Source organism: Copadichromis virginalis, linkage group LG11 (genome assembly GCF_057382275.1).
Source record: "Copadichromis virginalis isolate Kocher_CV1m ecotype Utaka linkage group LG11, C_Virginalis_male_GT1.1, whole genome shotgun sequence".
In the NCBI taxonomy this organism is placed as follows: domain Eukaryota; kingdom Metazoa; phylum Chordata; class Actinopteri; order Cichliformes; family Cichlidae; genus Copadichromis; species Copadichromis virginalis.
Genome location: NC_140628.1, coordinates 23,222,077 through 23,237,076, shown reverse-complemented (window position 1 = coordinate 23,237,076; position 15,000 = coordinate 23,222,077). Strand labels below are relative to the sequence as shown.

General features: G+C 41.6%; 2 protein-coding genes across 4 annotated transcripts in view; one reads left to right on the top strand and one right to left on the bottom strand.

Annotated features, from left to right (window-relative positions):
- The first annotated feature begins 1,050 nt into the window (after positions 1-1,050).
- gtpbp10 (GTP-binding protein 10 (putative)) lies at positions 1,051-4,553 on the top strand. Its single transcript, XM_085473831.1, has 10 exons — positions 1,051-1,255; positions 2,076-2,269; positions 2,403-2,494; positions 2,623-2,767; positions 2,867-2,940; positions 3,068-3,120; positions 3,233-3,340; positions 3,430-3,507; positions 3,638-3,761; positions 4,046-4,553. The coding sequence occupies exons 1-10, from the start codon at positions 1,223-1,225 to the stop codon at positions 4,255-4,257; spliced, it is 1,113 nt and encodes a 370-aa protein (XP_085329957.1). The 5' UTR covers positions 1,051-1,222; the 3' UTR covers positions 4,258-4,553.
- A 2,419-nt stretch (positions 4,554-6,972) lies between these two features.
- Positions 6,973-15,000, bottom strand: part of adam22 (ADAM metallopeptidase domain 22) — a 73,034-nt gene continuing 65,006 nt past the window's right edge. Inside the window, exons 27-32 of one of the 3 annotated variants that reach the window (XM_085473830.1) lie at positions 14,749-14,949; positions 14,295-14,395; positions 13,999-14,065; positions 11,693-11,782; positions 9,867-9,990; positions 6,973-9,644 (exon numbers count right to left, since the gene is read on the bottom strand). In XM_085473830.1, coding sequence (XP_085329956.1) covers positions 9,624-9,644; positions 9,867-9,990; positions 11,693-11,782; positions 13,999-14,065; positions 14,295-14,395; positions 14,749-14,949 — 604 coding nt within the window. In that variant the 3' untranslated portion in view covers positions 6,973-9,623. The remainder of the gene's footprint in view (positions 9,645-9,866; positions 9,991-11,692; positions 11,783-13,998; positions 14,066-14,294; positions 14,396-14,748; positions 14,950-15,000) is intronic. The other 2 variants (XM_085473828.1, XM_085473829.1) reach the window with 2 other exon arrangements.

The window sequence follows — 15,000 nt, the reverse complement described above, 5'->3', positions numbered from 1 at the left end:
GCAGCTCCGCCGACACTGCTGCCCGCTAGGTGGGCTTACCTGAGAGAACAGTTTTATTTATAAGACGTGCACTGCTCAAATGTAGGACAGACAGTGATCCCTGCTACAGCTGCATATTATGGTCTGCCTTTATTATTTAAGGACTTAAATATCAAATCTGGCTTTTACAATTTGAATTTTTTTATTGAGAATGGTTTTGGTTAGAAACTTGCATTTTCTTGAAGTTTTAAAGGTAATATTCAGTGCTGTAGGTCATAGTTGCCAGATTTCTGGACAATACAGCCTGTGTGCGTTTTAGGTTGTGACACACCTATTTTCAGTTACTCTAGATGAAAAACTACATTAATTTTATTATTGTAACGATATTATTATTTTTACTGTTATCACTATTAAACCTTTATTTAAATAGGTTGTCTCAGTGAGTCTCAGATCTCTTTTTCAAGAGAAAACTGTCTAGGACCAAAGCACATAGAGACATTACACAATCTTGTGAAAAACAAAGTACACCCTCTTACATTCCTTAATGTTTAATGTATCAGGACATTTTAAAATAAATCTGATTCTTAGCAGGTCCTAAAATTAGGCAAATACAACCTCAGATCAACACCAAGACGTGAAACAGTGTTATTATTTAATTTAAAAAATGCAGAAAGCAGTGTGTGAAAAATTGAGTACACCTTTACTACCTTTATAGGGATATAGCATATTAATAAATAATCCTTAAAAGTTTATATATGTCCTCAGCAGATAAAAAATGCACTCATAAAACAGGCTTAAAAATAAATTCATACAAATCAATAAGTCATTCGTCATCAGTTTTTTGTACTAGTATTTGTTGACCAAGCTCATTCTGAACCAGTATGTGGCAAAGGCAAAAAAAAAAAAAAAATGTTGGAAGAACAGATTTTATCCTTTTGTTAAAAATATATACAAACAATTTGGCTTTTTAAATTTCTTTTAACAGCTTGCATAATCACTTATAAAACCGCTGATTCTCCCTCTGCTCTTAAGATAAAGGAAACGTCCATTTGACACATCCCTGGTTAAGGTGAAGTTGATTCACAGTTAGTGAGAATGGGAGCCCCGCCTCCCCGCTTCATCATCCAATAAGCGGAGAGAAAAGAACCACTACTTCCTGTCCCCGATCCAAACACATGTACGTATGCTAGCAGTTAGCTTTGGCGAAAATACTTCTTAAGAGTGGCAATAAGTACCACTGAAGATGGTTCACATCACTAGGATCTGCTTACGGAAGGTGAGTGCTATAGAAGATTTGTACTCTGAATGTCACATATTTAACGGGGGATATTATACGGTTTTTGACATTAGCTGGAAAGCTAACTGTCAACGCTAAATACACCAAGCAGTAATCGTGTTTGTCTCTCATGTGGTATGTTAGATGATACACCAACTATCTCTATAGCTATTGCACATGAGCAGCCTGCTGGAGATTGTTTGTAGGGCTCTGCCAACTCTCCTCCTTACACAGAGGGGCAGACACCAGTCCTGCTGTTGAGATGATGCCCTGTCCAGCTCTCCTTGAGTAAATATCAATTTCCTGCTGTCTCATCCACACTCCTGATATTGTGCTGGGAGGCGTGGCTAACCTTTTTTGTGGCTGCACATATATGAACGTGCCATCCTCGAGGAGTTTTTGAGCACTCTAGTTGCTCATCAATGCGCCACTGATCAATACACCTGTCAACCCAGAACAGCTTTCTGTATAGACTACGTCATGTTACCAAAATAAAGTACATACACACAAATAAAGTACATCAAGTAAACAGTAAAACAACAATAAAGCCCCTATAGACTATACATAGGCACATATTTGTATATTTAAACTCATATATAAAATATATATGAGTTACTGTTTAGCTTGAGTGGACTGAAGAAAATAGGAAGGATGCTCAAGCTGCTGTCAGATTTCATTATTCTTGTGAGATATGTAGGTCGCACTCTGGTAAATGATGTCAGTAAAACTTTTGAAAGATTCAATCACTTGAAGTTGCCTGTTAGGATCTCTGGTGTTCTTCGATTTCTTAATACCAGTCTGTGTCTTTGACTCTTTGCAGTATGGAAACTTTGTTGACAATCTGCGGCTGTATGTCCGTGGAGGCAGTGGAGGGATGGGTTTACCCCGCCTTGGAGGTCAAGGAGGGAAAGGGGGAGATGTTTGGGTGGTGGCGACGAAGAACATGACCTTAAAAAGGATAAAGGACAAATTCCCACAAAAACGTTTTGTAGCGGACGCAGGAGCCAACAGCGGGTAGAAATACAATTTTTATTTTAAATTCTGTCGATCATTAAAAAATGTCTATTTTTCAGACCTTCATAGAGGTTTTGAAATAGTCCTGTAAGCACGAGAGGGTGAGAGCTGTTTGGATCTCTTTTATCAACAGCGTTCGAGCTCTGAAAGGAGAAAGAGGGGCAGACAAGGAGATCCTTGCTCCTGTCGGTATCACCGTCACCACTGATGAAAGCAGAACACTCGGTACGTCAAATCTTTCACAGTCAGTCATGTGAATCTTGTTTTTTCTAACAGAAAAAGAACTGCCAGTGCAGTAGCTACCTGACTTTTGCTGTGAAGCTTCTTATTTCCTCTACCATTCTTCTTACAAGGTGACTTGAATGTGGAGGGCGATCGTGTGATGGTGGCAAAAGGAGGATCAGGAGGCTCGCTGTACTCTGCGTTTCAGCCCAGTAAAGGCGAGGCTAAACACATCAGACTGGACCTCAAGCTTATAGCAGACATGGGCCTTGTGGGGTGAGAATAGAGGGGGAACAAACCACACTAACTGAATTCTGCTGAGGTTCAGATTAGCAAAGGGGAACATCTGATTTTGTTCTGTTAAATCAACACCAGGTTCCCGAATGCAGGAAAGTCCTCTCTGCTGACAGCCTTGTCTAACGCCACGCCTCAGATTGCCAGCTATGCTTGTGAGAAGACAACCACACGCATATAGAAAAAGAAAACGTGTCTTTTTTTAAATTCTAAAAATATGCTTTGAAAGAAGAAATAATTCTGTGTTTCATTAAACTTTAATATTTTTCTGCCGTTTCACAGTCACAACCTTGAAACCAGAGATTGGCAAACTGATATATGACGATTATAAGCAGGTACAAGAATTCCACGTGTTGCCTTGTGCTGTAACTGTCTGCGAAAACATTTCTTTTTTCTTTTTACTTGGCTTACTTGATTGTTTGCTCTTTTTTGGGGGGGCGGGTGTAGATTTCTGTTGCTGATCTCCCTGGCTTGATTGAGGGGGCTCACATGAACAAAGGCATGGGCCACAAATTTCTGAAACACGTGGAGAGGACCAAGCAGCTGTTATTTGTGGTGCGTAACTAACACAAACTGTTTTTGCTTTCGGTGTAACCAGGTGAAAATTGCTTCTGATGACAATTTTGCATTTTGTCTGAATGCAGGTCGATGTTTGTGGTTTTCAGCTGGCAAGTAAAACACCGTTTAGGTCAGCCTTCGAAGCTGTGCAGCTTCTAACCAAGGTGAGCCTGAAGCTGCAAAGGCTGATGACTAGTTTTTAGATATTCATTCTGATCTCCTGACTCAATCTTCGCTCCTTTTATTTATTTTTTTGTCCCTCGTTCTCCTCTGCTTTCTGACTGCTGCCTAAAGGAATTGGAGTTGTATAAAGAGGAGCTTTTGTCAAAGCCTGCATTACTGGTGGTGAATAAGATGGACCTGCCTGATGCTGAGGACAAGCTAGCAGAGCTGAAGGAGCAACTACAAAACCCAGAAGGTTAGACTAGGATTAGCACTTATGAGTAGAAAAATCATTTAGGAGAAAAGACTGAAGACGGATTTCTACTTCCAGGGTTCACAGGCGTCCTAGTCTGTTCCAAACATTTCTCTGGCTCTGTCTGAGCCATGCCGTTTGCTCTGTCAGATATCGACACAAGCGGCATGATGACTTTTTCGTTTTCATGCATCTGAACTTCCTTTATGTGAGCATATTTTTGCAGTTTGTTGGGAGGAAAAATTGGTTTTGAGAGTATTTCTGTTCCTTTTCTTTCCCCTGTACAGAGTTCTCTGATCTGCTCCCTGAAGATATGATACCACAGAACTATTTGACCTTCAGACACGTGGTTCCCGTTTCTGCAATCACCGGGTTTGGCATCAGCCACCTTAAGAGCTGCGTTCGACAGTCCCTCGATGAAGACGCAGCCTTAGAAGTTAAAGCCACTCATCGAGAAAAGCTGCAAGCACTGAGGAAGCAGTCACAAGGACGTGCGTGAGTAACGTAGACGACATCAAGCATCATCACGCAGGACTTTGCAGATAAACATCCTCTACCACGAAGCTCCTGGGAGAGCAAAACCACTTCAATTTATACAAGTGATGGAGGTCTCTGCTTGGAGATGATCAAATTCTCACTGACTGATGCAAACTCCATCTTTATTTATTTAAAAGTGATGTGTTGTATAAGGCTGATAAAACTTTGTGAATATCATAGAAATTCACAGGCTGGTGCATAAAAGGATTCTAGTCAAGATGACTACATTAAATGATAAATACAATATATTCAGTTTCATACTACGATTTAAAATGTTTTTATTATTATCGATTTATGTTTTGTGCATACTCAGCTGCATCGTCTGTTTCACTTTAAATGGGGGCATAATCTACAATTCAAAGAACATGCAGTGTTGCAGAAAACTTGAAACTAGCGATTTAGGCCATAAACTTATTAGGAACATGTTAACTGAGATAGTTTGTTTGCTGTAGGCTTATATAGAGTCTGATTTAATTTGCAACCAAGCAGGAACCTCAGTAATGACCAATTGAGGCTGGCTCCAGCAGTGAGTCAGTCATCACAGACTCCCACGTTAAAATGCTCAACAGCAGTAACACATCCTGATGCAAAAATGGGTTTTGTCCTCATTGTTTCCCCGTTCAAAGCAATTCCAGTGGGGGTGAATCTTTGCTATAACTAAACAGTTTCATCGCTGATAAGACCTAAAGGTAAGATTTGGTTGCTTTGCTTGGCAGGTGTACCGACACAGGTAACCCGTTCCTTTCCACTTGGCCTCATTTCCGCTAATTTGAGTGACTGAACTGGATCTCCTGACTGTTTTTCGATCAGTCATATGGTTTGCTGTGAGGTACAGCCTGGGCTAAGGGTTCACTCAACTTTTTGACAGGGGGAAATTTTAGTTTTTATAAGGATGCGAGTTAAAATGAGCAAATAAACTTGAAGCAAATTTGTGTTTGGTGATTTTTGGTTTTATTGCTAGCAAACATTTAGTACAGAGATGTAATCGATTTAACAAATTTCCTTACTTTTTGTGCTAAGTTTACATGCGTCTGTGCAGTGCACCCATGTAGTTTCTGGGTGCACATGCTAGCATTGCATGAGAAAATACAGTAGTACTAAATATGGACACTCCAAGCTCCAAAAGAAAAATGCAAGTGTCAAGTACAAAACCAGTAGATGATATCTTACCGGCCGTGTATGTTGTCTTTAACTCATTGGTCACCTTATTAGGTACACCTTGTTAATATCAGGTTTGACCCCCTTTTTAATTATTAGTAGCTTTCAGTACTGCTTTAATTCTTCATGGCAGATTCAACAAGATGCTGGAAACAGTCATCAGATTTTGCTATATATTGTCATGACAACTGCTGCAGATTTGTTGGCTGCACATCCATGATGTGAATCTCCTGTTCCACCACATCTCAAAGGGGATCAACCTTATTGAGATCTGCTAACACAAATACTCAGATGGACCATGGGGTTTGAACAGTGCTTGGGGGTTGCCCAAGAACACTGAGCGGGTCCATGCTTCCATGCAGTTTATGCCAAATTGACCGTACTGTCTGAATGTCACAGTAGAAATCGAGCAGGCATTGTTTAATCTCTTGTTGAATTCTAGTAAGCTCTTTTTCTTAGCTGACAGCAGTGGCACTTCATGCGGTCTTCTGCTACTGTAACCCATCTGCTTCAAGGTTTGATGTGTTGTTCATACAGAGATGCTCTTCTGCATACCTTGGTTTGGTGTGCTCTGACTGCTGACAAAGACATTTAAGCCCAGAGAACTGCCACTCACTGGATATTTTCTCTTAGTCAATTCTCTGCAAATTCTCAAATGGTTGTTGGGAAAATCCCAGTAGATCAGTTATTTGTGAAATACTCAAACCAACACATCTGGGATCAATAGCCATGTCACATTAAAAGTCACCTAAGTCACTTTTCTTCCCCATTCTGTTTCAACTTCAGCATTCATCTTGACCATGTCTACATGCATCGATCTGCTGCCATGTGATTGGCTGATTAGATATTTGCTTTAACAAGCAGTTTAAGAGATGTACCTAATAAAGTAGCCAGTGCATGCGTGTCTTTGTGATGACAGAAAATTGGCATGCCACTATACTTGTGGGGACCAACAGTGACTTATGGGGACAAAGTGCCCGTCTCCACGAATTTGAAGGCATTTTTGAGACTCAAAATGTGGTTTTATTGTCAGGGTTACATTTAGGTTTAGGGTTAGACATTCATTTTTGATGGTTAGGGTAAGCATTATGTCAATTAGATGTCCTCACTAAGGTGTGTGTGTGTGCGCATGTGCGTGCGAGTGTGTGTGTGTGTGTGTGTGTGTGTGTGTGTGTGTGTGTGTGTGTGTCTGTCTGTCTGTCTGTGTAAATATATGGTCTATAATTTGCAACCAGTGGAGTCAGGTTTCTTTTAAACCTACAGACTATGATGCTCTTACAGTCTGATTTTCGGGTTACCCCAGTCTGTACCTCAACACAGGGTAGAGATGTAAAGCATACTACAGTATATAAAATGCTAAGAGGCCGAGGAGTATTGTGCAGAGTGACTTAAATGTTTTGATAACACTGAGAATTAAACTGTCATGTAACCCTCATTCAGCTGAATCAGGTTTTATTAACTGGTTATCAAACCATCCTGGGAAATCAGAAGATAATACAAATGTCTGCACAGACAGAGGTGTTGATGAAAGTTTTATTTTATATTAAATATATTACAATACTGAATGATAAAGAGGAAAAAATATGGGGATTTTTGCATCATCAGTCTGTACAGCATACAGGCAAATTAAAAAATAAAAAAAGACAACTGCAGTGTCTGAATTAGTACATATGGGGCTCTTTAGGGTTCCTGGAGCAGAGTGCTGATGATTCTGGTGTGATGGGAACGCATGGCTGAGACTGGGTGGTACACAAATACATTCAAGTCTCTGGCCAGACAGCTGCTCTGCAGGGATCGGTCAGTCCAGCTGTGTGCGGAGGCAGATATGTTTGGAGTAACACCTGTACAATCACACAAATCACTACTGCCTGCCAAATCACTACTGCCGTCCTCGATGGAGAATCCTGTAGAGTTTTGCCCAAGGCACCAGGACAAATGTCTCGCTGCTGCACAGTATTATGATGTTAGAAACATTTGTAAGGAGCTCAGAAATGATGCTCTCCCCAGCCTGGGGAAGCCCAGAAAGATCACTGGGCCGCTGGACACCGATAGTAAGACCAGAGGAACAAAAATAAAGAAAGTTCTGGTAGAAGGCAAATCATGAGCCCAGACAGCAACATGTGTCCAAACCTTACATCAGCACGTAGCATCGTATCAGCACATGCGTAAGGAACAACAGCTTCTATTGGCCCCAAAGGACAAAGGTGATGAAACGAAATGCTCTCCATCAAACTCATCAACCCACGTAATTACAATAATGCACTTAATTAATGTTTAAATAGCTGCTGTACATAATGCTGAGGGGGAAAAGGTGAACATTACAAAGGTACTTAATAAAAAAAAGATACTAGTAGCAATATTAATCCAATATTGTGAAGCTCATATTACCTATACAGTCCTAATGCATACATGAATTACAAATGTAAAAGTGCCCACACTGGAACAAAAGCTAACAACAGTAAAATGACAAACATGAGGCCTTGACACAACAGTTTCTCCACAGTGTAGAGCACTGACTGTACAAAGAACTTGTTGGTGAGCGGGATTTGCATCCAGAAAAAAAAAGAAACCACCTTAAATAATTACACTGGCACGACAGTTAGCTTCGAACCACCTGCCATGAGCTTTACAAGCAACTGTGGTACACAGACCCATTAAAAACAACAGGAAAAGGCAATAGGGGGGAAAGACTCATCCGGTGACATGCTCATTTCCTGTTATGACCTCATAAAGAGCCTACCGGCGAAATAATCTGATATAGATCTGTCATGCTGTTGGGTCTTCGTAAGCTCGAACAGCAAGCACTGTACAGCATAGTTAATCATTTACAAGGCTAAATATCTCAGTCGTCACAGCTAAATTCAAAATGCGCATTTCAGTCAATTTCCAGATGCTGGCTGAGGCGGGTCACCAGCCAGATGTTCAATTACTCACATTCAAGTGGCTGCCACTGGAAAAATGGGAGTGCAGCCGTCTCAAACACACAAACACCTTGTCACCATCATTGGGAAATTTTCAGGAAATTCCGTGAGTGACAAGCGGCACATCTATAACTACGCCAAACACATCTCGTCCGTTCGTTTCACTCGGGAACGGGACGTAAAACTAATAAAAATGTAGCTAAATTAATATCGATCGAGAACGGTCTTAGCGACGCTCTTATTAATGTGCCACAGTCAACATCGCTGGATGTCTGTGTGTGTGTCTCACAGAGATGCATGAAAATAGTGGCTAAGGTAAAAAATAAACACACATTCTGCTGTGGATGGAGAAGGCTATAGAGGTCACAGTCACAGAGCGGGAGAAACCCAGACTGCAGGGTCTCTGAACTTATCTACAAATCAACAGGAAACAAAGAAATGCCTCTCTCTCTGTCTTTTTGTCTTTCAAAACAAAAGAAAACCCATACTCTTGTGTGTATTTTACTGTACATATTTACACACAAACCAAAGGGAGGAACAGCAGAGTGGGGTCCATGTTGCGGTGATACAATATGAGTTACCTTTAGTGGAGAGAAAGCATTAAGCCTACAGACGTTATAAAATCACAGCCCATTTGCATGCTTTCCTTTCGGGTCAGACCGCTGTCCGTCTCGTCTTTTCGGTAGGAGGGAGTTGCCGATAAACACGGTCGTCTCATGCATACAGTGTTGGCGTTTCTACAGTAATTCACGTCAAAATGATCCGACGCAGATCCGGCGATGGCCTGGCTCCCACAGCTCCTTTCAGAGAGGAGCCTGTACAATTCAGATGGGATGATGCTGAAGTGAATACGACATGAGACAAGCTAAAGAGGGGTAAGGGTGGTGTGGGGGTTTTGGGTGGGGTTGTGTCGCGTTGGTGAAGCTTTAAGCAGACAGCAGGAACAGCTCAGTCTGAGCTCCAGCTGGTCTGGAGAGGATGTGGAGCTGGTGTCTCTGCCGGGACTCCACATCGTCACGTAGAGATCCACTGAATGAGGCTGTTTGGCAATACGGCCTCGCAGATGCTTGGTCACATTAACTCAAACTCAAACTCTGCCTGTTTCCTGTCCAGTGGGTGGGTGGGGCTCTCTCTTTTTCCTCTTTAGTCGCTTAGAGTCAATTTTGTATCATTTTTGTGTTTGTTCATTCATAGAAAAGGAGAGATGTGTAGTTCTTTATAGTCTTGTGTAGAGAGGGCAAGACAGCTGTTATATTGAGGTCTCCCACAACTGGAAATAGAAGAGAAGAAAGAGAAGCCTTTTAGCATCTCCCAAAGTTTACTGCTGGTCGGTCACATCACTTCCTTTTTCCACAGAGTTCAGGCTGGACTTACAGTTCTGCTGTTTTCCTTAAACCTTATGTCATTATAACGTGCTTCAGTAGTTTCATTTGCACACACAACCATCATTAAATGCAGAAATCCCTGTATTGTGTTTCTGATTGATACTTACCCTGGCACTCTGCCTGTTGGCTTTCCTCTGGTCATCGGGGAGAGGAGGCATAGGGTATGGGTACCTCCTGCTGGATGCAATAGATCCTGTGGAGGAGGTGGGAGACTTGGCAGGCGATAGCGTCCTGAGAAAAGAAATAAAGTGATCGTGATGTGACGTGATCATAAAGCTATTGCCCCCTTTTTTTTTTAGTTAGGGTAGGACTAAGATGTCCAAAGACACAGATACATAAATCAGGTTAGATCTGTGACTTTGGGCAACATCCTCCTTCAGCTGCTCCACCTATTCAGTTTTCACCTTCCTAAATAGCGAGTTTGCTCCTAGAAGCTGCTCACCAGAAAGCAAAGAGACAAAATTATAAAATAATCACTGCAAAAAATGTTTAGCTTTTAAGAGCAAACCCTGTGCATGATATGTATTTATTTACACAGCAGTAAACAGTTCCCGGCTGCAGTGTGGGCACAGTCATAGTTCCCTTCATGCTTCACCGTCTCACAGCATTTTCGGCAAGCGCCAACACACTCTTAGCTAGAAGCTGCAGAACAATAACTTTAGCCACTGTGGACAAAGCATGCTGCTAAAGGTAACTTCTGCTCTAAGCTTAGCTGGTGTGTTGTCTTGATGGGATAGCTCAATCTGCGGGAGCATGAAAAGGCGACTGGGACAGCGGGCCAGACCGGAGCTGGGTAAAAAAAAACCAAAAGACCAAGAGTCAGAGGAAGAGGTCCAGTCCAGTGAAACAGCAGCAGAAAGCCTGCAGCGTGTGCAGCGTCTTCTATACATCACTGCACCGTGGTGACTGAATGGTCCTGGGTTGGCCAAAATGATGGAAAGACCAGAGCAATTTGACGGCAGGTTGCAGAAGTTATTTTTTTCTCCTCGCATGAAGGAACTTTGAAGTGTTTAAACCTTTAACGTGTCTCTTCTGTAAAACAGTGGCATCTGATCAGCTTCATATTCATTCTGTAGCTTACTGTTGGTCTATTTCCTTTTCTAAGTCTTTTTACAGAGGATTCAATATTCAGTTTGCAGTTAAAAGTTCTGCAACCTGCTGCTCCATGTCTCTTCATTTTTTGGGCTGTTTCTACTCTAGGTAAGAAGAGGGAGAGGGTTAGAAATGTGCGCCTGGACAGTGAAGGTCTATAGATTCCAGTGTTGGTTTGCTGTTTACTGATGTTTGGGGTTTTTTAGCGAGCTTCAGCTTGTGTTTCTAACCATCTATAGACCTTGGGCACGATCAGAGATTTTGCCACAACAGCGCAATGATGATGTCAGAGCGGCACCCGAAATATCTGGCTCTGCGGTGACATCACACTGACGCGACGGCTCGTGAGGTCACTGTGAGCGAGGCGGAGGGCCGAACAACACAAAACACTTACTGACGGAACAACATTGAACATGCAGAGGTAACAAGAGACTGAGAGGGAGGGAGGAGAGCAAAGAAGGGAATAAGGAGAAATTAGGAATAAAAATGACTGGATTATAGTTTTACACTAGCACAGACAGTAATAGCCATCTTTGTTTTTGCATCAATACAATAAAGCAGGAAAATAAAAGTCTGCAACTTAAAAATTCAGCACTTGAGTTGTAAGAAAAAAAGTAAAGTTTAAAAATGTCTCTTTATCATCCTTATTTATGCACAAGTGGCAACCTTTTCTCAGTTGCAACATGCCATTCTCTGAGATATAGCTTTGAATTGTCTCCAGAAAGGAAAAAAAGACCAGATTGGCACTAAGCCTTCCTTTCCAAACCACAAATCAAACCAAAAAGTGAGGGAGTTTTTAGACAAGCGTGTGGGGTATACAGGACGTGGTCCGAGGTAATACCTAAGGTAAGGTCCTTGAGTGTTTCTATTCACATCTTCTACCCATTTAGTTACATCATAAAACTCTGTTTTGAGGCGAGGGGTTAAATACCTGTGGGAGGGTTGAGGGGGAGGGAAGTTAAAGGGACACAACACAAGGTGAGGGGGAGAAGAGAGAAAAGAAAGGAAGAAAAAAGAAACGGACAGAAATTTCTCCAGAAATAAGCGAGTGTGAGGGAGTGAGGTAAGGGGAAGGGAGAGAGGAAGAGGAAATATTTTAGGAAAGCAGAGCAGAGCAAAGATATTCTGAACAAGATGCAATTGAGGAAAAAATGGTGAGAAGATGGCAGACAGACCTGTGTGTGGTTTCAGATGAAAACGGCACTATGAAAATCACAAACACCTGTGTCGCGTATTACAGGCTCGGTTGCATGTTGGTCTCATCATTCCAAGCAGCTATAGCTTCTTTGCCACTCCGGCAGTCTCATGCTTATATCGAGAACATGTGCACTACACACTACTCCTTATGCCAAGACCTTCAGACGCACAAACCGACCGACATACGAGGCTGGGAACAGGCAGGTATGCACATATCTTATTTGTTCACAGGCTGTAGGTAAAGTCTAAAAGATTTAAAGCTTCGGCCTCAAAAGCCAAACAGAAGCTTAGAGTTCACGTTGATAGAGCAGGTCAATGTGAACAATGCAAAACGAGATACAATTACATTTTTCTGTCTGATACAAACAGAAGCATCGTTTCATTTTCTTTACAGAAATTATTTAATGACAAGAATATCAAACTTTATCATTTATTTGTTGACTGTCAACAAATCTAATAAAAAGACCAAAACCAACAATAAACTGATTGAGCATACGTGTTCTATCCTCTCTGTCTCCATTTAACTGTGGCCAAAGATGAAAAGCCACAAATAAAAAAAAGTCATAATAATTAATTGTTGCCCACACAATACTGAAACTGCACACTGCTGTTACAATAAACACAAGCACTGCAGTCAAGTCTCTTCCTGCTAATGTTATGATTTCTACAAACACAGAGTAATGGTCTGAAGCATTCAGGTGTGTTTTAATACACAAATAATACAATCTTCCCAAGACCGGACGTCTCAGTAAGTTCTCCCCGAGCTCAGACAGTGTAATTCTCAAAGAAACTGCTTAAAACTCAAGAGCTACATCTCAGACTCAACAGGCATCAGTTAGCTTGTTATTTGTTAAAGTTCATGACAGCACAAATGAAAAAAGACTGAACTTGTTTGGCTAGTTTGGAAGAGTTACCAGTACAAAGCCTTGTTTTTGAAGAAAAACAAGTTGGCAACATGGCTTAGGTTTGCAGAGTTGCATCTTATCAACAACAACATTCCTTCAATTGTGTCCTTTGGACAGATAAGACCAAAGTGGAGATGTTTGGCCATAATGCACAGCACCTTATTTGGAGAAAACCAAACACCGCATATCAGCACAAACACCTCATACCAACTGGCAAGCATGGTGGTGGAGGGGTTATGATTTGGGCCAAGCAGAGCTTGATCCAGGCCAAGCTTTAGCTGTTAGATAGATGACTCGAGAAAGCTTTGGTACAGAAGAGTGCATGGTTGACCTCTTCTGTACCAAAGCTTTCTTGAGTCATCTGTCCAACAGCTAAAGCTTGGCCTGGGTCATGCAACAGGACAATGATCCCAAGCCTGCAGCATGTGCAGTGGCAAAGCTGTGAGAGAGACAGACAGATGTGCATAGAGTCCTGCAAAAACTTTTTTTTCATATGACTGTATATGTGCATATGAACATGCAGACTCTGTGGGTCATTGGTAGTCACATCACATGGCAGTAAACAGTTGACTTGGAGAGCAAAGGAGGGAATGCAGCACAGAAATGTAATCTTGAAACTATCAACTACCTTCTGATATTGCTTTGGATTTCATTACCTTTATAAAATCGTATCTGCATTCATAAACAGTGACCGGTGCACGGTCTTGGCACAGACACCTGCTGGCCTAAACTGTCATCCTCAGAGTCTGGCTGTCTGGCCAAGACTAAAGGGTTCCCAATGTGACTGCCAGTGTTGTAAATATAACTATTCAGTAATCCACAGGTGAAAATACTGATCTAAATTTGCTCCTTTTCCCTAAAAACTGTTGGTTTTGGTCTTTTTGTGAGATTTACTAAAATAAAGAATGAAAATTATAAAGATAATGTCAGCTTGATTCTTTAATAGATCCTGATACATTAGTGTTTTTTACTACAGTGTCTCTCTATCTGCAAGTAGAGCGTTCACTGACATCACAACTTAATCAGTTTCCCAAATATTACTTACTCTGTGGAGTTCGAGCGAGCACGGAACTTCTTTCCTTTCAGTTTCTTACGATTACCGCTCAGGTTTCCTGAAGACAAACAAAACAGAAGTGCACATTTAGATTCACATGCTAAGTATTTAATGGGATGATAATGAAAAAGCAGGCCTGTATGAGAAGGGCTACAATTGGTTTGTTAGTTGTGGTTTGAATTTAGCCTAAAGATCAGAACGTGAGTTAGATTCTTTCACTGTTTCCTGTCCTGAACAAACACATTCATTTTCTTTCATCCTGAGAAACAAAAAAAAGCACCGCTTACCTTGCCACGAGTTGCTTCTTGGTCGCCCATTTTCACAGATGTCAGTGATGTGTTTGGCATCTGGAATTCTCTCACTCCACGAGTGGGACAGGCCATTAGATCTAGGTCACATGAGAGAAGGGAAAAAAAAAAAAGTTCAGTAACATCTTCCTAAGATGCTGCAAGTCTGCTGCAAATGAGGCTAAAATGAGGCTGAGGTAAATGAATCAGAAGATGAAGATGCCATGTCATCATTATGAGCCATGAAAACATTTCATGACAGATGAATATGACATGAGATGAAAGCACTTGATGCAAAACTGCCAAAATGCTCACAGGTTTCTGCATTTTGGTCATTTCCAGAAAAAGGTAAGACACCTAATGAAAGCACGAAAACATGTTGAGCTCATCTACACCGGTGATGCACACGCACACACTTGCCAGCAAATGACTGAGTGATGGTGAGATAGCACACCTGAAGGCAAACAGTGAGCGGTTCTGAGAAATGGATGGGATGGAGGGAGTGAAGGACGGGGTGCAAATCTGCAGGTGCGACAGGCAGGCTGACCTCTTCTTGGAGCTGCAGCCCGAGTTTGTGCTTACACCCGGAGGCATGTCGCTGTAAAATGAATCTGCATCCCCAGGTTTTGTGACATAGTCACCTGGAGGCATTTGCCTGGAAGTACAGAAGAATTCATTTAGATGCTGCAGAGATGAACACCATGAC

Coding starts and splice junctions, on each gene's coding strand:
- gtpbp10 (XM_085473831.1), top strand. CDS start 1,223: ATGGTTCACATCACTAGGATCTGCTTACGGAAG. Junction 2,768..2,866: donor GCAGACATGGGCCTTGTGGG/GTGAGAATAGAG, acceptor AATCAACACCAG/GTTCCCGAATGCAGGAAAGT. Junction 3,121..3,232: donor TATATGACGATTATAAGCAG/GTACAAGAATTC, acceptor GGGCGGGTGTAG/ATTTCTGTTGCTGATCTCCC.